Source organism: Amphiura filiformis, chromosome 6 (genome assembly GCF_039555335.1).
Source record: "Amphiura filiformis chromosome 6, Afil_fr2py, whole genome shotgun sequence".
Taxonomy (NCBI): domain Eukaryota; kingdom Metazoa; phylum Echinodermata; class Ophiuroidea; order Amphilepidida; family Amphiuridae; genus Amphiura; species Amphiura filiformis.
The window spans coordinates 71,378,450-71,403,572 of record NC_092633.1 but is presented as its reverse complement, the minus strand read 5'-3'; the positions used below and the strand labels follow the sequence as shown (position 1 = coordinate 71,403,572).

Genomic DNA, 25,123 nt, shown 5'->3' with positions numbered 1-25,123 from the left:
ATGAATATGTACTATATGTAGTGTTCACTACCCATATCTTCAGACGACCTATCTGGGACCGCCGTCCCTATTTTTCTTGAATAATCACATGAACAGCAACCTTTGCTCCATTTTAATATCAAAACTTTACTAAAATAGGTTATGAGTCAATGAGATAAACTTTTTGAGCTTAATTCTGTATCTCCCCGTAGGGATAAGCAACATTTGAACAGACTGACACACACATGAAATTGTCTGCCATCGGACTCTCTCAAGGTGTCAGTTTAAGCAAAATTATGCAGGATTTTGTTACAAATAGCATTCCGTTTTGTATAATGGTATATTATGTTCTGTAATAGAATACAAATTATTTTCCTCACCTGTGCAACAATGTGTTACTGTACATTCAGCTGGTAACCAGGTTCCCTCCAGCACTGTCTGCTTGAAATATTACAGGATATTTAGTTAAAGGCCTATTCAGTGATCTGCTCATCTAGAGGATCGTAAAAATCATCAAAATTCAGATTGGCACCTTTGTGATAAATGTGCTAACATAGCCTGCTAGTGGTTAACCTGAAAGCTGTGTATAAGTCATTTTTATACGAATCTGTAATTTCTCTACTTAATTAGAGAAATTAGCTACACATATTTGAATGGGGCTTCTTCAACTTGGTCAATATTGCTGTTTTCCTTGTTTTGTTTTCTTGCCAAATTTTTCATTTCAAACATACCTAATGACTATTTGGATGACTTATCCTTTACTTGCTAATGTTGGCAATTTATACACAATTAAAAATTTTTGCACACTTTCGTTGGGGTCACTGAATATAAGCCTTTAAAGTACAGACTTCTTCAAAACATTTTGAAGGCTGAAAGCCAGTAGTTGGCTATTCTAGTTTAAATCTTACAGTACATGTATATAATGTAGTAATTCACACCTTCTTGTAGGCACTTTTGCCAAGTTTATACAGCTTTTTACTTTTTTTGAATTCTGAAAAGAGGTTTCCCATCTGTGCTACCCCTGGAAAGTGGTGGAGGACATGCACACAACTTTTCTTGGCCTTTAAAAATACACTGTTGCCTTGATTAGACAGATAAAGCTTACTTCAACAAGCACTTCAGAGTGAGAGATAGCACACCCTTTGGGACATTGTATTTCTGCTGCACAGCTTTACACATTGTCAGAGTGTATTGTACAACAGGTTTCAAATTTGATATGAAAAACTGATCTTGAAGCTTGCCTTGTCACCACTAATCAGAGAATATTCCTGAAGATCACAAAAAAGATTTGTGCAGGCCTGTGGAGGGGTTTGTGGGTTCAAATCCACTCTGATAATACTGCTCAATCTGTTGGTAATGGTATTTGAGAGGTCACAATTTCTGCTGTCAAAATCAGGTCACATGAGAGTGATTTTAAAGAGTTAGATGGGCATGTAAGTACTAAGGCCTAAGAAATTACCACCTCTCAATTCTTTCAAGTAAAACTGAAACTCCCCAGTTATAAACTCTAGCCACAGGCCCTGATGTGTAGAGATGTATGATTGTTGCTAGTGAATGTTTCATCACAGACAAGAATATTGGCAAGTTCCTGATTACTGTGAAGCAGTGGCATAACTGGGGTACAGGTAAGACCCCCTCCTCCCAGATATCTCATATGAGCTGGTGGTGTCTGCAGAAAAGGTCTAGATTTACCCCAGCAGATACTGTGCTCCCTTGACATAAAATTGTTAACTGCTTCAAAAATGTTTTAATGTCATTTGAAATTGGAAAGTATTTCACAGTTTGGTTTGCTAATGTCTCTTTGTTCATTTTGAAAATAAACTATAAACATTACCTTGTGTTCAAAATGAATTATTCGCACACAACATGAGGTGCTCACCACTCATACCTTCAGCGCTCACCTCTCTGGCTTACTTCTTGTGCTTTCAGTACTCACATGCAGTAGCCTTGTGACCGAAAGATCGTGAAAATCCAGAGATCGCACAGGTCTTTGATAAAGACTAGAATTTGTTCATGAAGTGGCATAAACATCTAAGCATGACTCAGACGGAAAATGTCAGAAGATGAAATAGATGAGATAAGAAGGGAATTGCCTTGGGGTTGCGGCTGGTATCATCACTACATAAGCTTAATGCATGTGACATAGAAAATGTATCATGACATTTGTGGTTTGATCAGTATAGATGTTTTTAAACTTGTTGGTAGTGGAATTTAGGATTTGACTTTGTTGAGGCATATATTTCAGCAGATTTGAGGAGGTGATGGAAGAAATGTCAGCATTTTAGAAAATTTACTTCCATATCACTGAGATACACGAATGAGCAAGTGCAATACGGAAGATATCTTCTGATAGTTATAGAAGAGCTAGAGCTTACAAACACATATCACCTTGATTTGAGGATAGATAAAACCAGGGAAGTGATAAAACTGAATATATTCTAGATTTAGCCATGCCTTTGTAGTTATATCTCATTGATGTTCATAATTATTATATTGTTTGAGTTCTAAATGTGTCCCGCATCTATTCTTTGGTACCCTTGCACTCAAGAGCCATCTCCAGAGCTTGGACTTGGCTTTTTTGGTCTTAACGGAGAGGCTGATGACATGTCTGGATTTCTTGCTAAGCAATTATCCATTTTATGTAAAATATGGCGTTCAAAATAGCGTTGGTAAATATCATAATTAGTATTATCCCTAAATGTCAACATCGTTAAGAGTTTCAATTCCTCTCTTGATATATCCCCCAAGACACTCATAGCAATCAAGGCAGCTTTAGAGCCAGACCTGCAGATAGATTTGATGAGCCTACTCCCTCTGGGAATCTTTAGAAGTGTGAAAACTTTACCCAGTGTATGATGTATCAAACCTACATGTATGACACCTATGGGAGATCGTATGCTTAAGAAAACTTTTCAAAATGACTATTTTCATCACTTTGTGTTGCAAATAACTTTACACATTTTGTCTTGTTTTTTCCCACTTTGTTTATACCTCGTCAAAATTAAAGTCATTACTTTCTGGTCTTGTTTTCCTATTGTTTCTAGTTTCTTGCTTCCCTGCTTAAATATGTGATGTGTGATGTTAAGTGGGAGTCCTCAGAAGTAAATGCTAGGCAAATGCACATATTACCACTGATAATAATGTGGGTAGTGCCCCCTTCCATGTGTGTCCCTTATTGATGGTGCATACAAAACCACCCCATACTCTATCCACCCCCAGACCCTGATATGCATTCTTTGCTCCTCCAGTGTCATAAGACTCATAACATATAAATGTACAGCTTGAGGACATTCATCCTACTATTTGATGTTTGGTGATGATATTTTATACTTTTCATCACAGTCATAACCATTATTAGATCACATAATAATACTTGCCTGTCTGCTTGCACCCTTGCCAGCAATTCATGTTCAACATTATCAAGAGTTCTACTTTTTTGTGGCCACCTAAACTCACAAGGAAACTGAAAAATTGAAGACGGAAGAATTTGCAAACAAGAATACAGGACGTGTCAGTGAAAGTTGGGTCCAGACGGGGTGATCAATAGTGGACAAGGAAATTGCTACAAATTTGTAAAAGTGCAATGCTCGGAGGCAGGTCAATCAACAAAATCATGTTTAGCATGTTGACAAACATCTGATATATTATTGCTTTTATAATAATAGGCCTACATAGTAATGAGTGTGTGTGGGGTGGGGCTTGTGGCCTCATACGTGGGAATTGCCTCCAATCGAAGACATGTAAAATGTCATTGAATAAATGAGGATACAGCTGCAATGGAAGACAACTGCGTGTGTTTTCTAAAGGCACACTGGACTAGATCCCTGATTGAACTCATCAACGATACTTGTGCAATATTTTGCATCAGCTTGTGAAGGACTCAGTGGATTTGCCAATTTTGTGCACAGGAGGGACTGGTAGCTCAAATGGCCATAAAGAGTGGACATAAATAACATCTATTTTACAGGTGATCTGTTTAAGAATGGAAATAAAAGTGTTGTTTTGAGACCCACAGCCATGTATCTGCCACTTGATATAATACGGGAGATGGCATGAAACTAAAATAATGCTATCTCCCATGTTATATCAGGCCATTGTATTTCTATAGTCCATGATCAGGCGATAGAGACATGACTTTTTCTTAAACAATACTTTTATTTTTATACTACAAATCACTTGGGTGCAGATCACAAATCTTACACATTCTCTCTAGTGTCAAGTTTTGCAAATTTCTTCAGAAAGTGATAATCTTCATTGAAGATCTATTCATCTACTGTAAATGGACAAAGGAAGAAACAAAGGCCATTGTTTCTGGCAGTCACATGTTTATTCCATGTGTCAGTGAGAGATAGGTATCTCTTCAAGAGTTTATGCAAAGTTGATAGTTTGAATTGTTATTCTCTGTCTCAAATTTTATGCAAATAAATTATTCATTAATTCTGTGGTGAATCAGCATAAACATAAAATCCCAGGCATGCTAAGAACAAAAAAGAGCTTAAATCACTATGCTTAAATCTGCTGTCGCTCATGACAAATTTGATAGCTTCTGAGCCTCTTTCGTGTCCAGCATGTGTCACTGTTGCCTATTGATCACTATTAGTATCAGCAAAATACCTTGTTGGCAACAATTTGAGTGTTTATGTTGCTCTTGTTTATAGTAAATGATCAGGGGTACAGCCATTAATATGAATATTACATAAAATAGGCACGTTCAGACCTGAATTATTACTCAAGTTAAATTTTTTACAACCTGTGATAAAATACCACAAATATTTTCGCTAACTCGACTGATTGTCCATACGTAGCTTATCCAGACCTTTTAGCATGACCCGCTGACGTGAATTTACCACGACCATTTTATACCCACGGATAATTTCCGGAAGTTGCGCGCAGGTTGTAAAAGTAAATATGCAGTCTGATTGTAAACCAATTTCATTTCATTTCTAAAAGAACTGTTGACAAAATATATTTTTGCCAAAATGTTTGCCCAAATATTACGTTTTAAAAACGTATTCATGATCTTTATATAACCCGACATTTAAATGCTATTTTTGTGTTTGCTGGGTCACTAGGCCTACACTCATATCAGCGAAGAAAAACCAGCATTTTATGCCATCTAGTACTACAGTAGTGGTTTTAGAGCAAGAACTGAATGAACGCCGATGGTTAATTTGTAGTGAGGTCAAATCTGGCAAAAAAGCTCATGTTTACCTCAACTGTTACCTCTAGTGCGATCCACACAGGCACTACCTCGACTGCTCCAGTCGGGTTAAGGATTTACCTCTGACTTTTTTTCAGAGGTAAATCAGTCGGGTTAAGGTCGGGATAAGCTGCCCCGACTCCTGTCCAGACGGGCATAAACTCGACCTTTATCACGAGCTTACCCCGACTGGGCACTTTACTCGAGGTTTAAATACCGTACGTCTGAACACAGCTATTATGATACATTTCTAATCCAAGTTTTCCGTGGGAAAAGGTATTAAGCATACCCAAGAATGCGACGAGTCGCTTTTGCAAAGGTCGCGTACATTAATAACTTGACCTTTAACGGAAAACGCGCATGATGGCCCTCTGACCGACATAGATTAACACAGTGTTTAAAACATCACCCTGTAACTTAGCTAGATAAAAGCCACCATATGTTTAGTTGTGTCACCCTATATCTCTTGTATTCTAGTGGTTCAATCAAATATGTCAGTGTGTGTACATCCCTATGTAATCCATCTTGTAATCTCTCCTTCCCTTAGTGATTTCCCATCATGCTATGTGAGCGAGGGTTTACCCCCTCATCACTATGAGTGAACTGTACCATATACACTTCCATATTGTATTAGTCAGAGACCAAGTCAGAATAGTTTGTGTGTAGTAGTGTTTGGACATAACCACTTTTGTGTTAGTATCTAAGGAATTTTTCTCAATGGATTTGGATTAAATTAATGGAATTTCTTTGTTGTGAATAATTAATTAAGGTAAGCATAATTTCAACAAACCAATAATTGGGTATATTAGGGATATTGTTTTAATTTAAACTTAATAGGGGTGATATTGTGGTTGTTTGTGTTAGGTTGTACGACTTCAGCTTATTTAGTCGTTGACTAGTCAGCACAAAGTAGTTGTGATAATGATGACTATTTGAGGGTCAAAATGTAATAAAAACTCAGGTAACTTAGTGCTAGTGCCAAAAAGGCATGAACAAACTAGGTATGGTTCAAAATAACGGAAGCCGCAGTGCAAGAAACCCATGTGTACAAACACCCAAATGCCCAAAACAATTACATTCTCCTTACAAATAAACATTTTTTGGTTCACCTCAAGCATGTTGACAAACCTCTCTTGTATGCATGTGTGTACGCTCTGCACGATTCAATTTACTGCACCCAGCGAAATATGCAACTTCGTCACTATTGAACTTGAGGCGAAACAATTTATAGTTGAAATATCACTAAGTCATGACTATCGCTAATAGTTGAGACATGGTTGAGACCTATAGTTTTCAGCAGATTTCTCCAGATTTGGCGCTGTTTATAGTGTTCATGTGGAAGTGGGGTTCTGATTGGCCAAATAAATCACATCATCAGATCACATCAGCACCTCATTCTGCAATCAAGCCGTGGAGCAATGTGTGACCTAGTTAGTTTATGTGATAATCAGGAAGAGCAGTCGGACCCTGCTGTAGGAATTTGCTGAATACTATAGTGTGTGTGTTTGTATGAAGTTTATGTGGGGTGTGTGGATGTTTTGTGTGTGTATACACATTGGGGTGTATGTGTTTTGTGTGTGTGAAAATACCTAGATGCTCATGGCAGTGCACCTTTTATGAATGGATGCAGGGGTGTGTATGGTATGTATATTAAGTGGGTGTGGAAGGATAGTTGTAGGCTATCCTAATGGAGTCCTTAGTCATTTTGGAAAGCCCCACAAATGAAAAGTACTTAAAGTATGCTAATTTATGTAAATTTATACAGATTATTATAAAATAGAGCTGAATGGCTGTCAAAAAAGGTGACCCAAACTGACAAAAAAGTCTTTTAATGGCCTAAAAGACATCATCCATCAGACAGCACTTATAAACTGAATATTCATACAATTATGCCTATTTTGTACAATTATGCCTATTTTGTAAGAAGCTATTGTTGAAAAGTGAAAGAAGAAAATTGAACACATCATTATTTTACTCCAAACTTCAGCAAAAGATCTATTTTTAAAATAGAAGAACTTTAGACCAATAAATGTCTGTGTCCTTGTTCATGATGTAAATAATCCATCAAAAGTTTTAAAGATAAATTTGCTTTAAAAAGTAACAACATTCTGGGTTATTGTTATTATACTTGTATGTAGGATTATTTTTAACTTTTAAAATAAAAGCACACTAGTATATTATGACGAGTCTTAAAGTGTAAAATAGTCTTTAGTTAATTATTAGTTTTCCTGTGTGATCTATGGATCCTTCCTACATTCATTACTGGTAGCAATTTAGGGCTTCCCTACTTATTAGCTAATTTGGTTAAAAAACATGCTGCTTTGACTTCCGCCAATCCTTCCTCATTATAAAGCCCACTCTTCCAAGGAATAGATGTGAGACCAAAGCCTTTGAATACGTCATATATATGATGACTGCTGGGTTGAAACATAATTTAGACCAGAAATATCTTATTATGTAAAAAAGTCATCATATCCTCAACATTTACTGTGTATAAAAGAAATGTTCATTCTTTTCTCTTCAAAATTGAGGTAGTAGTATTTGTTTTTATGAACAAAAGGGCTTCTTTTAACCCTAACATACACAAATCCAACAAAGAAAACCATTGCAAATGCATGCCATCCCACATGATGCAATCACCCAAAGTCATATATACGCACGGAATCGCTGTTTCGTGCACCCTGAAGTATTGAAATGTCTCTTGATATTATTTTTAGTAATTGGAACAAAAATATCGGACCCAGAGGCCCTGTGCTTAAAATAACCTGCCTACTACAAAATTGCTTCCATTGATTTAATTGTTACTTGTCAGCGGTCGGTAGGTCTTCAATATTATATATACCACACAAAAATTAAAATTTAATTTACCTGCCCCCTAGCAACCAAAGTCACCCTGCCACTGGCATACGCCTTACCACTTACTTCACGTGGCTAAGCTTGATAGCAGGTCTGTGTGCTTAATGCATAAAATTACAAGTGTATCTGTAGATTATGGTTTTGTTATATGGTTCAAAAATGCAGAAAGTGAAAGTTGTTTGTTGACTCTTGATTTTCAGATGCAGGATAATATTTCTGTCATGTATGTATATACAATAATATACATTTAACTTTGAGTCCAGAAGTGATGTTAGAGAAACTGTACTCCAATAGTAGTATGTGTAGAAGTATGTCATATTGGATTGCCTTGCATGGGGACTAAAAGATTATATCTCTGCCATTTATCAACAAAGGCCCAACAATGAATTGCATTACTTACTCCTGATTCCAGAAAAATATAGCATATAGCACTTGCCAAATAAAACATTACTAAATCCTAATCAGCTAATTCATTAGTTCAGTTATTTGGCATATCGGCTAAGTTGAAAACACAATATTCTGTTAGCGGTCCAAATCATCAAATATTTTGATTCAGTTAATTCCAATATAAATGTAGGTTTAAATGCTTACTCATGTCTCATTGCTATGCCATGTCATGTAACAAATTGCATTACAAGCCAGAATTAATGAAGACAGGAAATGTTTAACACACATACTGTGAATATCGGATGTTATTATGCAATTGTCAGATACTTTGTCATAAAATGATCAAAACCACATTATAGTGATATGCAGGAAAACAAATGCATATAGATGCTCTTGCTCATAATGAAAAGTTAATCATTTGTTTTATTTACTTGTATTTGACATTGTTAGTGTTTGTGTGAACTTAATGATGTTCTGTTTTCATCTCTTGCCTTGTCTACAGGTGTCAACTTCTTTCTCACAATCGTTATTTCTCTCTCTTCCTCTCTCATCTTTATCCCCTCATCCCTCTCTCCCCGTCTCTCTTTTTCTGTCTCCTTCTCTTTTCTGTTCTCTTATTTTCTCTCTCTGTCTCTCTCTCTCTTTCTCTCTCGTCCCCCTTCTCTCCTGTCCTCCTTTTTCACTCCCTGTCATGCATCTCACATGCTCATGTTCTCTGTATTCTCTTGCATTATGCAATTGACTCTCTTTGTCTCACTCATATAAATTGAATAAATATAAAGATTTGTTTCACCTTTTCTTTTATGTACAGGAATTTGAACCCAGAAGATATGAAAACAGAGGAGGTGGTGGATTTGTTACAGGAATTGATATTACCTCAAAGGTACAGTGTTAATTGAACCTGAACTCTCATCTTTGGTCATATTCGTATGTTGTAATAATGGCAGACATGTCAGCAGGTGCATTATAAGTTTTATGATGATAACAAAGCAATTAGAAGGGAGAGCTCAGACTTCATCATAATAGCTTAGTGTGTAACACTGTGGGATATCTGCCATATTGGATTGTTACTCATAGGTACCAAATAGTGTACCTCCAGGATTATCTGTTAATGGCAAAGTTGAATGCAAATTAGTTTTTTTTATTGTAGAGCATTTCAAAGGTTTGCATATTTAACACTTACTGTGCAGTATTGGCACAAGATATGCTCAGTAATCAAAATTAAAAATCCAAGTTTGCAGAGATTGTAGCAAAATATGGAGAGCCTGTACACTAATTTCCCCTCCATGTGCAACAAGCAAATATAGCACAATCCATATTCTCCATTCTAATGCTAGTTTCATACTTTCTGCCGCTTGCCGCTGATGCGGCTTGCACTTGTCTGCAAGTGGAGCTGCACACCGCTGAGCGGCAGCGGCATGACTTTAAAAGCCACTGTTGCCGCTCAGCACCGCTCCAAAATCGTATTTTATTCACATTTGTCAGAGCGGCCCTGCTCCGAATTGACTTGAATACAACTCCCAGCGGTGCTGCCGCCGCGGGAAAGTGATGGAGTGATTGATATATCGGCTTGCCACTGGTCACCCCTAGCATTTCTGGTGCGACTTTGCAGTGAAGCAAAATCATCTTCAGAGTGGCAAAGCGGCAATCAGCAGAAAAGTATGAAACCAGCATAAGTCAACAGATGATCATTCAGCATGTTCTGAATTTATTTGTATATTAGGTATCATTATAAAATGAAATGAATGGATGTAAACAGTTTGATAAAACTTCATACATATTGCATTCACTTAATACAAATTAGAAGGAAATCTCTCATTTATATCTCAATTTTACAGGGTCTTTGAATATCAAATTTGGACTGACATTTGAACTAAACATGTTTCAAAATAAGCTTTACTTGGATTGAATAAATAAATTGCATTGTTCCCAAGGTAATTGTGTACAGACAGACACAATTGTATGGTTTAAAGCAAGAAGAAAAGTGATCCTACTCTCAATGTCAGAAAAATACACCACTCAATTTTTGATTTATGGAATATTCAGTTTTGCCAGATGAAACATTGCTCAATGTTAACTATTTCAAACTAGGTATAAATGTTGAATTCAAGGATTTGGTTAAACAATCCACATTATTTTATCTAGTTTCTAAGATTGAGTTAAATCAACATCACAAATCTTGTACACTCCAGGTGCTCACCATAATAATCTAGTACGGCTTGGTATGAACCCTTACTCCACTGAGGCTGTTTGGTGGAATGGAAGAAGTTGAAGTGAATTTTCATTTTCTCTGGTCTGGTTTTGAATCCCTGACTCCTCAGGTGCTAGACACACAAACAGCCATAGCGTGCCATTGGAGATTACCTTGGACGGCCAATCTTTCCGTACCCAGATGTGCTTTCGCACGATAATGCAATCACATCACTTGGGATACTTGCTTTTGCAGTTGCTTGCTGTTGTAGCTTTTTGTGGTTTTTGGGCTTGTTAGGGTTAAATGACCATGATTTTGATCAGTGAGTGTGTCATTATTGTCATTATCTAATATCAAAAACTATTTTTTTCATTTTTGTTACAGGAATCAAAAGCAAGAAGAATAAAGAGAGCTAAGAGATTTGGTGTATTTGGCATCAAGCCTCCACCAGCCGGAGGTGCATCATCAGGGGCATCATCATCAGGAGCGTCAGCATCCGAAGCTCTCAGGGAAGACATCTCATCAGTATTGCTCTGTCCAGGATCTACTATTGGTAATCCATATGCACGATGTTCTGTTTAATAAATTACAAAAGGGGCATGACAAAGTAATATTTATATATGCATGTATATCATAGCTGTATTGAAAATAGATAAAAGGCAATGAGTAGCAGTTCTGTATCACCTTCCATCCAGAATTTGAGCAATGAGATATGAGAATTTTCAAGGTTTTTTGTTGCTCAAATTTTATGCAGGTGCATTTATTTTCAGGTCATTTTGGTTAATTTGTTGGCCAATTTCACACTGTTTTTCAAGGTTTTTTAAAAATAATTGTCAGGGTTTTTTAGACTTTGTAACGTTCATCCTCATCCCTGAGGTATTGACTAAATGAGAGCATTCTATCATTGTACAAATATAACATTCAATATTTGTTTTATTTAACTCAAATGCAAATTCTTTTTCTCACACATAAGTTTATAATTCACCCAGACAACAAAATAATTAGAAGCAGAACCCATATACAGGCCTTGCCGTCTAGATTTTAATGGTGAGTGGTTAATCACTCGCTAGCATGATGCTAGATGAGTGGTCGAAATTGCACAAATGCCACTAATTTGGGTATATGTATAATGAAGTAGAGCTTTGGTCTTAAAACGGTATTAATGTTGAAATACGTGCCACTTTCTTCGCTTAGACATGTTAGAGAGGGCACAGAATCATTTAAATGCTGAATTGGCTGATTCGATGGCTGATTTTGGGTGATTCGCAGCGAGCGATATATAGTGTCTATGGCGAGTGGAAAATCCCTCGCTAGAAATGGAGTTTGAGCGAGTGGTCGCTCGCCTCAAACGGCAAGGCCTGCATATACCCATAACTTTAATTGGCAAGTCCAAATGATCACTGTACTTGATTGCTTGTCATTTATATAACAGTATGTATAGTCTCATTTCTACGCTACACATGGTCAGGGTGTATTCAACATTATTAAATCACTCTTGGATCATGGCGTATGTTAGAAAAATAAAAATGCATTTGTGTAGAGTGCTATTGTACATTTTTCAAGGCAAAAATAATCAGTGTAAATCAATTACATGTGAAAGTTTGCCACTGATAAAAGGAAGTCTAGAAGATCAGATTGTGGTTTAATAATTCATGACAATTGGACCAATCAAATGACAAGAATCTTAGTTTGAGTTCAGGGAGCAGCGTGACACACTGGTTAAGGTCTTTGCCTTTGGTGCAAGAGATCCCGGGTTCAATTCCCTACAGGACTAAAAACAAAAAAATATCCGCTCTCCCCGTGGTTCATCTTGTAATGGCAGGGCAGATGATCCATGATAAAAGACCTTGTTACAGTTGGTTCCGATCAGGGTAACGCCCGATTGTCGGCTACACTTGTCTGTCCTGTAAAAATACCCCAACCAGGTATCTACAGCGACCCCCTTTCACCAGGTCACTTGTGCCTGGCCAAAGTTCCGTCAGCGTTATCTCCTAGATTTCAGCTGTTAATGCCTAGATATGATCGACATAAAAAAAATATTGATATCGGTATTTGTTTAAATTATTTGCATTCCTCTCCAGAAAAACATCAATATACAATATATGCTTTGTGCAGGGTGATTATATGCTTTATGCAGGGTGATTTATTTTCATAATACAGCATTTGTCTAAAATCACAGCAAATAGCAGATTGTCTGATTCTTGGCATAACAATATGGTGAATGTGTGTTTAATTTTAAGTGTTGAACACATAACAGATGAAGTGTGCTTTCATGGATAACACATACTTGATTAGATTCAAATTGAATGAAGAATATCTAAATTATCTGCGCTAAATCATTTCATCTACTGTGAGTTCCCTGTAGATAAACTTAGCATATGTGTAGAGACAATTACCAGACAGGAATCGGCAAAATCAGGGCCAATTATATCCACGGTTTGAAGGAGCTTCTAGGGATAAGCTGCGACTATGAGTTGCTTCCTTCCGCCAGCTCCCAACTCATTCAGTCACTGCAAGATCATTCATGTTGAAAGGAAACTCGACTTTAGAAAGCTTCACAAAGGTATATCTGTTGTTGGAAATTTTGTCTGCCTTGAAATATTAAAAGCTGATTGGTCGCTTGAAGTCACCACTGAAGTGTGTTGGCATTTCTAATTGGTGGAGAAGTTTGGGGTGACTAAACCAAGACTGGATGTAGTATTACAGAGAAGAGAAAGAGTATGTGCTTAAACACTCGTAGGAGCATGTTGCCATTGTTATGGTGTGATATCCTGCCCCACCAGTGCTGAGCGACAAAGCAGGTCAGACTTCCAATTTTTTTTGGATGCCAGTTTTAGCTGATAACTTGGAGGAAAGGAAATACCATTACATGTACAAGTGGAAGTGGCGATTTTCTTGATCAGGATTTATATTACAACTGGCCTTAGGAAATTATATTGGCAGATTACTTTTGTGTAAGCTTACTGATTTGATTTTATGTTACTTGTTGCTTGAAAATAGGAAAAATTGCACTGAATGTACTGAATGTTGATCCTTGTGCAATGTACTCCCATTGCAGGACTAGAGCATTAGGCATATCAACATCTCAGTCCAACATCTATAGGCCATATCCATATCGTTCAAGGTATTACACATAGTACGTATTAGATTATCAATATTAATGCAAGCCCCAAACCAGCTGATTGCATCAGTTTATGATAGATATGTATTGTAGATAAGCACATTGCATACCTGCAGATGAAAACTTGGTCTCCTGATGTATTCAAAACTGTTTTGGTGGAATAAATCAATGCTATATGCTCAAGGAATGAATAAGGCATAGCACAATATGGCAAATTTATTCCACCACAGAAACAAAATAGATGAATAATGTGATGCGTATGTATATTAATCAAGCACTCTTTATGACAAGGTGTAGTGTGCTGCTGGTTTGGTCTATATGTGTTGGTCAACCTTCTTTGTGACAAGGTTGTTAAGGACGTAGTGTACATCAGCAATTAGTTTGAGGAATGTACATAACTAAAGAGATGCACATACACTGTTACAATACGGAACATTTTACCCAATTTTTGGCCAACTATAAATAATTCAACTGTTAGGGAAAACATTCCATTGAAAATGACATAAAAGATTTTACCCAACAAGTGAATCATTCATAGTTGGATAAGCGTTGTGTAAAAATTACTCAAATTTTCAAACTTGTATACTGTAGTATTGTTCTAACACAAATTGGTCTTAATTATTTGTTTTGTAGATGGTGAAGAGATTCGTCCAGAAGCGTTGTTTATTAACGGTGTAGATGACATGAGTACTCAGGATGTGTTCAGCTACTTCAAGGAGTATGATCCTTCGTTTATCGAATGGATCAATGATTCCTCGTGTGAGTATATACAAAGATAATTGGTATTTTGTTGCAGAGAGTGTGATGTACATTGTACCGGGTCGTATTTGACCTTTTGCGCCCACAGCAGGGTTTGTAATGTACCATGTACAGGTACATCACACTCGGACATGCATCTATTTGGAGACACTGGACATTGATGAAAAATGCATGCTGCATGCATATGAAGTTAGTAATTTTTGTGATTCCTTGTAGTTTTGTACACTTTGGTTCCGAAGTTGACTTTCTTGAAATAGTGTAGGGAATGTATCTTATGTATATACCATTTGTGAACAAGGAGTAAGAATTACTGTAGTGCAACTCATCTCATGTTGAGAATAATGCCATGTGTGTAGTTTGCAATTCCACAGAGCATATACATACAGAGCTGTTTGCCATACACTGGTGACGTAGTTGCATAAACGCACTGATAACACTCTCAACTTGGGATGAGATTGTATTGTAAAGTATTTTCTAACTTAAACTTTGTTTCGGCTCAAGTTAGGTAGCGACATCAGTCCTATACAGCTCGAGGCATTTTGTGCAATATTTGAAATATTTATAGCTTTGGGGACCGAAACAAAGTTTAGCTTAGTGCATAAGCCACGCCTCTTGAACATGGCTAAAATCTATACCTGTAAATTATTTAGCAGTGATATGACATATGTTGCAGTGCTGATATACTGAAAACACTGTACAGAGATTGCATTTGACAAACTGCCCATGTAGATGTTTATACGCTATGCAAGATGGTTTAGTGGGCAATTCAGGGCAAACTTGAGGTGAAATAATGTTTAAATGTTTTGATGCATAAGCCACAAAGTATATGTATATGGCCAAAATATACCTGTAACATTATCATAATGCTTCAAACCTGATTAAATGATGCATCAAAATTCAACATATTATATATATCAGTATAGCTTCTGAGAATTGGTGGGAGCCATTTACAAGGTGTTTTGATTTTGTTAGATATAGGTTAGAATATCCACTCAAGGTTTTGAATGGTAGAACTATGCAAATGTAGCCTGTTACAAAGATTGCACTGTGTACTTGGATCTTTGGAGTGAACATTGAAATTGTCTGAAACCCACCATTACTACAAAATCACTCAATGAGAAATCTTATGTATCTCTGAAATTAGCTGCTAAACTTCATTGTGTAAAGGTTATTCAGCATAGAACTTTCTCAAGTTGCTACCCAAATAGTGGTTTTTATTGTATGGCATGTTATACAAGATACACAAATATGTCGTGATTGGTCTCTGTGATTTGCTGTTGCTATCTCATTGATAGGGTAACATTGCTCTGCCCATATAAGAAAGACTTTATTTGCAGATACAGAGTTTGCAAAATGCATGAATTTTGTTTTGTTTTGCTTACTTTCTATGTCCGTATTTACCCTGTTGATCTTGTTACATTACTAATTGCCATTACTCGAATGTAAGTTCATACGTGCTGGTAATAAACAATTTCCAAAAGTTTAAACTGACTTTCAGCACAAAAATTCAACTAACCTTGAATTTTCGATGTGTGACACACATCTTCATCACAAATGATCAACAAAAGGGCAAGTCCAACACAACATCTAGGACTTCTTCTGATGAAGATGTGTGTCACACATCGAAAATTCAAGGTTAGTGAATTTTTGTGCTGAAAGTCAGTTTAAACTTTTGGAAATTAATTGCCATTAGTTAAATATTTCAATATATGTATGCCACTATAATGTGTGAATATAACTGAAATGTCATATGAATATTAGCCATTGTAAATCATTTACATGTGCACAGATATAAAGAAGGTTATCACCTCATGGCACTGTATGTAAGGATCATTATTGTAATATTATGAAAACAAGACATTATAATATAGGGCAGGTTCATTCAGTCCGGGTTACACAGTGCATGGTTAACCCAACCGGCCAACTGGCCTGCTTTCTGACTGAAATGAACTTATGGATAAGTCAGTGACTTATTAGCTAGGAAACCCCTATGGCCTTTTCCTGTACTGGATGGCACATTTGTCTTTCACTGAATGTTGCTATCTGATTTGTAATTAGTATTGGTTGCATTTTATTTGATGTCTGAAGGAGATTGAAACATCATTGATGAAGTAATATTGGATGGAAATAAGATCTGGTAAAGGATGGGAGTCTTCTTTAGTGTCCAATCAAGAAATGATATAGACATGTGTACGCATTGTTCACATAAATGTCAATGGTTTGGTTCAAAGGTGTTGCATAACATATCAGTGGTGTTTGTGATGTATTTTGTAACTGCTATGTTAGGTTCCAGACACCTTACTATTGATGGACTTGGATGCATAAAACATCACACAATTGTGCAAAACGAAATATACTGTGTCTTGCCTCAAGCGGAGAGTGCCATCAGCGCTTTTACGCAGTTTCGTTGCCAGCGTACAGACAAACTACCCTTCTACACGTGTGTATGCACCCTGTGGAATTGGGTTAGTTACTCTCAATTTGAGAAGAGATACACTATATGTCTAGGCACAATATATTTTGCAGCTCCTTTTGTGAAATTGAGAATTGACAGGTCCTTTTGTGTACATTTCAGGGGACATTGAATGTGCCTTATACAATGTACTTGCACCTGTTGCATATATTAGAGCTGAATTTCGTTGGTTTCTGTATGCCGTCTATCACACGGTTGACGGCAGCAACCGTGTCATCGCGGAAGACGCTTGTCGAAGCACAAGCATGTAGCACATTTTATAATAATACCTGAATGAGATTGCACTACACGTAACAGAAAAGTAAATAAGCTTTATTCAATTCGAAAAGAGGGGAATTTTCATAACGGTAACTTAATTTTTGCTAAATAAAACAGGGTTTAGTTATTTAACTGACTAAGAATGAGAATGAATGATAGTAATATCGTAGTGCATGCCGGCGGCGCCGGAATCCACTACTCAAAATATTGGACCTGCCTGGCGTCTATCACCCGGTAGAGGATAGCGAAAACAAAAAATCCTATCGTTTATTCTCTAAATAAATCTGCCTGCCAAGATTTGTTTGAATTCTGATGTTTTATGGATCTTTTAATAAAAGAAGAATAAACTTCTACATCAAGACCGATTAAATTAGGAAATGATCAGCTTGTACTTGACCCATAATAACCTTGAATCTAAACTATATAGGGAACACTGAGCCTAATTGACCATCATGGTGGCTCCAGCAACCCCCTAAACAACTTTGACGTACATGTCTGATGAGTGCAGATTAAGCTTTGGCTTAATTTATGAAGAGAATGAGGAGACACAAGTAGGTCAATAGGTGAAGTCTCACCCACATATTGGATTATTTTATTTGAAACCCACACTCCATCTGTGGAAAATTTAGCTCAAGTCTTCCCCACAGGGAGTATGGGTTTCAAAGAGAATCGAAAATTAGGAAACTTCCATTTGAAATACTCACTCCAGTTGGGAAGATATAGGTAAAGCCATATACAGGGGGAGTATGGGTGTCAAAATAATTAACCTTTCTCAATTCCATTTGAAAAACATACTCCCTCTGTTAAATCTTCACCAGGGGGTATGGTCGATTTCAAATGGATTACCCATTGCCTTGCCTAGCACTGTCAGCATTTGAGACATTATTTTGTCAATGTTTTTATTGATTTAAAAATTATCTGTGGCATATTATACTCATATAAGACAATTCATTCACCAATGTCTGATGTTAGTATGAGGCCAGATAGTACTTGTTGTGTATTGATATCTTCTTATAGCTGTTCAGACACATGCATTGAAACCCATTTATAATGAGTACATTATTGGACTGTTGTACTGCTCTGTACTAAGTAAACATGTCAGGAGATTCAATGTTATCCAACCATATAATTCAATTAGCTCTATTTTTAGGACACTGTACATCAGTCTTTTGGTTTTGGTACTACTAGGTGTGCATGAGCTAAATGCCAGGGTTTTCACATTGATCAATAAATGAGGGGTGTCAATTTACATTACCTTGATCAAAGTATCTCAGAAGTATTTGCTCATTTACATGTTTTGCCAATAAGAAACGCACAAATACAGTTCACAGCATTTTTGTTCTACAAAATGTGCCTTGGAACATGATACTTGGGTTGAATTTGCAAAAGGACAAATTAAGTTATTACTTTTGTGCAAGTAAACAAATCAGTTTATCCGTACGCTTTCAGGTATGATTTTTGAGGTCACAACAAAGGCAATTACATGCTAGACAAAATTCTCTTATATTTTCTAACGTAGATGATGATCTTAATTACATAAGTGGCTGCATGTTGCTGTAGTGACATGTGGAGCCACTGAAGGAGTCTGAGTGGTCAGTAATTAATTTGGAATGTATTGGTTTGGTTCTTTTGACTGATAAAATCAACCGCCTGTCTTTGAAAGCATTAGTAGTAACAGATGTGACTATAGGATGTGGGAACCTGTTTCAGTCTTTAAATGTTGCGAATCTTGGCGAAAGTAATAGGTTGGTTGAGTTGGTGTGCTTTGCCAGTTTTGAATTTCTTGTTGTGCTTTTTTGTTCGCCAATTTGCCCATAGTTACTTCATCAGTGTTATACTTTGTTTCAATTTGAGTTTGGTAGTGACATCAATCCCTTTACTTGGTTCTGCCGCAAGCTTGCGACCTCGTAGGGGTGTGTATATATGCTCTGACGATTTAGTTAGCACACACGATTGGCGTTTTGAGCAAATGCTTACCTACGCCACTACCAAACTCGAGGTTAAACAAGGTATAGTTGTGTTGTTTTACATGGCTGTTGCAGGGTATCCCACCCAAGGTCTATGGTCATATCAACTCTGCTTTTGATAGGGCAGTCAGGTCACAAATCAAATTTGTTTCTATCATTTATCAAGTAAGGTCATAGGGTACACTTGTCATAGCCCATTTCCTGCAGATCTGATTTCACAGTGTGAGATTAACACCTCAGGCTGGTCAGTGGCCGTAAAAATCAGTTTCCGTCACTTTCCTGGCGACATTCATTGCAGTGGTCATACAAATTGAGGTTTTACAATGTTTGCGTGCATGCTGGTAATTGCCAGGACAGTTCGCTTAGGGTTGGTGTGTGTTTGAAGTCTTGATTTTTACACTTGTAATTTGAGATGACAGTAGAATTACCACCCTCCCCCTTCTTGTTGATATGATTATCAGTGGATCTGTAAAGCAGTTAACTAACATGGAGTCTGCAGTTGAGAGACAAGCAAATGATTTTTTTTTTTTTTTTTGGATTTTAACATCGCATTTAGGATTGAACTAAATGGGTTTAGATGGAAAGGCTTATTAGCAATGATAGAAATCGAGACTGGTTGTTAAAGTGTCAACTAAAAATAAAAAGTCTAGGATTTCTACTGATGATATTTTGTGCTGGTAATACACTAAATTCAGCTCTTTGCAGCCTGTCATGGGAATTACGCTACTCTCTCAAATTTAAATGGTACATTAAGTTAACGTTTTTTTCCCAGAATTTATATTATCATCACAGGCTTTGCAAATGAATGCACAACTTCAAGATTAAAACATTAAGAATAAAAGCCTTGTAAGTGACAGGACTTGATGAGTTGTTGACCAAAAGTAGATGAAATTAATGGTTAATTGAACTGCGTATGACAGGGCTTCACAAACAGGAGGAAATAAAAATAAAGAAATGAATAAAGAGAGGACAATGCATAATTGAAGAAAGAAGAATTTGTATCTGTTCTCTGCAGCTTTTGTCTCTCATCACCATGCATCATAGTGCAGGGTACCATCGTACTGCAACAAAGTAATATTTGGAAAACAATTTTGGGGATCCCTTGCCTAAGGTATAATTGTGGTTACTGCTGAGTTCTTCTTTGTAAACTCAACTTCGTAAACTCAACTTTGTCTGTAGCAATAGTGGTAAATTGACTAGCTACTTGAGTCGCATGGGGAAATATAGAGCTATATAAGTTAGTTTATGCTTAAGCTTATCATCTTAGTGATATTTCTGAACCTTGCAAACTCTGTAGCTAATAAAGACTAATCCTTGTAATCAACCAAAGTGACTGTTTGCATTTGAGTGTACGCAGTAAGAAACCTCAGCAGCTGTCGTGTTCCATTTCCCATCATTCCTCCTGGTGGAGCTCTGGCACCACCCTGGATTAACACCTCTGAATGCGATTTGAGGTCAGTGTCCTGAAAGCTGTGTTTTAAGCATAAAGTCTATCCATGCTTGTCAACAAGTGCCATAGCTACAGCATCCTGTCAATGGAAGCCACTCATATGCCTGTCTTCCCAGGCACAGTTTAAATCTATGATACAACCTTGTGAGATATCTTGAACAGTGGTCTTGAGAATGAGTTCAATTTTGTTTAATTCACCAGAGGTTTAAGTTCTTTAACCCATACTGTTCAAAGTGAAGGCAACTGAACTGTGGCTGCAATAGGGCCATATGAGTATTTGATAGAAGCCCACTTTTAAGGACACGAATGAGCTGATGAATCTGACTGTATCAACAAGTACTTAGCTAAGCATCCTGCAGATGAGAGACAGGCTCTTGTATTGGAGATTTGGTCATTTCGTGCTCCATGGAAACTGATTCAATATACAATGACTTTGTGCGTGTTCAATTCATCCTATAAGAGGCGTGATTTAAGTTGATTTTGGTTAATTAATTTTTTGGGTGATACTGATTCATTGGTTGAATCAAAGTGTGAAGTGATAGGTTGAATATTTAACTATTTTATCCTTAAGCAGGGTCATTACAAGTTACATTAGGCTCAAGACCTAATCATGCTAGCAAATATACCACTTAATTCATAACTGCAAATTCATTCTTATATCAGACCTAAGTTTAAGGTAGTGACCAAGAGGAAATACCCTTTCCATTTATCGTTGCTGTTTTGTCAAACCAAGTAACTCAAAAAACAAAACTTTGCAGGAGGAAGAAAAAACAAAATGAATACAAAAATTAATTTTCAAAAAAATTGGAGTTACGAGGTTTTGACAGAACAGTGACATTTTATGTATAAACATTGTTTTTGATGATGAGCAAGAATAACAATGTTTCCATTGCCAGGACCAGTGCAGTGTCTGTTTGTGTTGGGGTAAGCATGCTTGTTCCAAAAATCCTCATTGGACAATTATGTTCAGACCATTTTGGTCTGGTCATTGCTAGAGTGTATTTTTAAATGCGGTACCTGTTATTTTTTTTGGATCTACCAAAGTGGTTATATTAAAGAATCCAACCAAAGAAAAGTAGAAGTGTCCTTCTACTTTTATGGTGATTCATGGTAGACCAATATTCACTGGTATCTTGCTAAGTGGTGCCTACAGCAGAAATAAGCATCAAAAATCCTTACGCCCGCCACCAACAAAGAAAATTAAATAAAGTTGAAGTGCACTTGAGTAAAAAGACTGGTGCTGACTTAGATGTAGGGTGCGACATCTGCCGTAGAAGTTGAGCCTATGTACAGCTCTGCTTGCCTCCTGGTGGCAGTGGTCTTGTCTTGGGTGAGTGAAGAGTTGAACATCTTGACTGTGGGTTTGTTGGTGATGGTTAGTGGTAGTTAGTAGTAGTGTATTGTGTTGCAGGGATGACATGCTAAGCGCTGCATGCACTGATCATTGTAACTCCCAAGCTTAAAGGAAGTCTCCGGCAATCACAACATTATTCATATATGTTAGAAAAATAATTATCAAGCACGAATCACATGGTTTTATTTAAAACAAACTCATAGTGACCATAAAAACGAATAAAAACCTCCGTTTCTCAACACGCGATATTCAAAATTCCCGGGCGCCGAGTGCAATGACGTCCCAGTAATACAATGAAGGCTGACGACAATTGAACACAAATAACCATTACGTCATTGCACTTGGACAATTTCGGCGCGGGAATTTTGAATATCGCGTGTTGAGAGCCGACTGTTTTTATTCGTTTTTATGGTCAATATGAGTTTGCTTTAAATAAAACAATGTGATTCGTGCTTGATAATTATTTTTCTAACATATAAGGCATAATGTTATGATTGCCGGAGTCCCCCTTTAAAAGATGTCAATTACCACTTGATTTCTGCTTATTGCTGATAAATGTACATGTACACTACACTATTTCGGTCCCTAAGCGTGACATTCCAATATGGTGGATTTATCGTTATGTTACGCATGGGTCTTTTTAGAGTCTGAACTTGCTGATACAAATTCTTAATAATCTGCATAACAATCTTACACATGAATGTATCAAATCCGTGACAGAAATTTGTTTCTAGTCTGGAAACTTAGAATTAATAACACTCCTGTCGCCTTGAATATCCGACATCGTATTAGGGAAAAAATCAAAATCTAGCCTGTGAAACCATTTTTGGGTAGTTAAAATTTAATTTTTGTCATTTTTTGTCAACAAATCTGGTGAGAGTCATGCCCAATGAGCCAAGTAATTTCCTTCCTATTTTATTTTAATGCTAGGTGTGTAATTTCCCTTGGAATAGTTTCCATAACTGCTGGTATGATTTATACTATTATAAAGTGTATAATTTGGCCTACTTACTAAAAAAAGTTGACTGCCAAGGAGTAAATCCCACTCTCTCATCACCGTGTGATGGTAGGCAGATTTTTCCTTTAGTCTTAAGTCGTATTGCAGAGAAGGAAACTGACTATACAGTATTTATGATATCAGATTAAACTTTGTAGAGAGACCATGCATGCATGCCTCAATGCGATATTTTAAGGTGCTTATCTACATTGATACATCGTACATAGATTTCTTTGTGACTGGAGGAAAAGTGGTCATAAAGGTTGATGGATGTGTGACATTGTAATGATTTGAGTCCTGTTTGGCCACCTTATATTTCAAATAGGTTGAAGAAATTTGAATCACTTCTTTTTGTTAGGAATATTTTATTTTCAGTTTCTTACATATAAGGGTTATTGATTTTTTTTTGGTGCAACAAAGCTAATAACTAAAAATAAGTATTAAAATATTGAAAGTAGTAAAAATTACCATTTTAAGATTATTTTGATTGGTACCATTCTCATTTTTTTTGTCTTGATCAGTATCACCAGAACTTTAAACAATAGAAGATCTTATCGGTGTTTGAAACTGCAGTTGAAAAGTTCACATCAAAGTTTGCCTCTATATTGTTTATTAGTTATGATTGTTAAAGTTACAACTGACCAATCACTGAGTGTTGGACACAAGTCGTCTCTCAGGGCATATAGAGTATATACATACCTGGTAATGATTACGAATATGGAAACATCCTTAACATGTTATATTCCAGAAATGATGCCTCTAAACTCGCAGCACCTATATAAATGCGTACACTAGGGCCATATGAATCTGTGTTGTTAATTGTTTATTAGTTATGATTGTTACAACTGACCAATCACTGAGTGTCTGGACAACAAGCCGTCTCTCAGGACATTTAGAGTAAATACATACCTGGTAATGATTACGAATATGGAAACATCCTTAACATGTTATATTCCAGAAATGATGCCTCTTAACTCGCAGCACCTATATAAATGCGTACACTAGGGCCATATGAATTTAAAAACAAAATTATAAACAATTACACCCTTTTTTGATATAGTTTATTGCTGTAATGGGAAAAGGGAAAGCTGAGAGGTGCGAACTGCCAAGAGGGACACACAACAGGTCGCAATAAATCTTCTCAGTCTAGACACTTTTTGCTCAGTTTCAAGTAAAGTGCAAACTTATTTCAGGGCTATTTTATATATTTATTCTAGTAACACCCTTTGTGTTTCCTATTTTATTTTGAAACTTGAAGCTATCTTATCTCATCCTCAAATTCACAGTTCAGGGATGATATGTTTCAAATTGAACTTTGCCACTACCTAGATATTCAATTTCATGTCCAGAAACCAAAGGGACAGTTTGTTTTCAGATAAAGAGACAAATGATCGAGGAACTTAGCGTGAGGATTGAGGTTGTGGAAGTGGTGTTCATGTACACCAGGGATAAGACAGGATGGGTTAGTAGAGTTAGACAATAAGAATCTGCCCATCAATCTTTCAGTAGTCTGCTCATCAATCTATCAAATGCAGGCAAAATCATGTGCATGGTTTCATTCATGTTATCTGTCAAGACAAGCATTATGTTTAAACCATGAAATCTATTTCACTGCAGATATCATTGTAATGTAGAATTGATTGATATTTGAAGTCCAAAATAATCACATGACTTGAGTTGGGTATAGAATCCGATTTCTTGCAGAAGTTTTGCTTGCTGCTGCATTGATGTTCCACTGCAACAATTTGTCAGGGGAATACAAAATACAGAACAAAGCTAAGTATTTAAGCAGAAAAAAGTTTAGGAATGGAAGAACACCTATAAACATTGTACTACTTACTGAACTCGGTGTTAGTTTGTTTAAGGGCAGAGTAATGGGAGAGAACATGGACCTTTTCGAGCTTCATTATTTCTGAATTGTATGTCCAAAGTATATAAAACTATACATTTTTGGAAAGGAAATGAGTCAAGGAATCCCATGGTGACGTCAGATTAGTTCAAAAATGTCAAGTTTTTGAAAAAATCACAAAAATTCACTTTTTTACCCCAATTTTTTTGTGACAACTTAGAAAAAAATCTGTTCGGAGTAAAAAAAAATCAGTTAGCTTTTCATGAAGAAGAGACATGAACT

At 36.6% G+C, this 25,123-nt stretch overlaps 1 protein-coding gene across 3 annotated transcripts in view; it reads left to right on the top strand.

Moving 5' to 3' along the window:
* LOC140155967 (uncharacterized) overlaps positions 1–25,123 on the top strand; it is a 98,522-nt gene that overhangs the window by 34,997 nt on the left and 38,402 nt on the right. For all 3 annotated transcript variants that reach the window (XM_072179007.1, XM_072179006.1, XM_072179008.1), the window contains exons 3-5: positions 9,234–9,305; positions 10,998–11,166; positions 14,368–14,493. In XM_072179007.1, the coding sequence (XP_072035108.1) occupies positions 9,234–9,305; positions 10,998–11,166; positions 14,368–14,493 (367 nt within the window). The remainder of the gene's footprint in view (positions 1–9,233; positions 9,306–10,997; positions 11,167–14,367; positions 14,494–25,123) is intronic.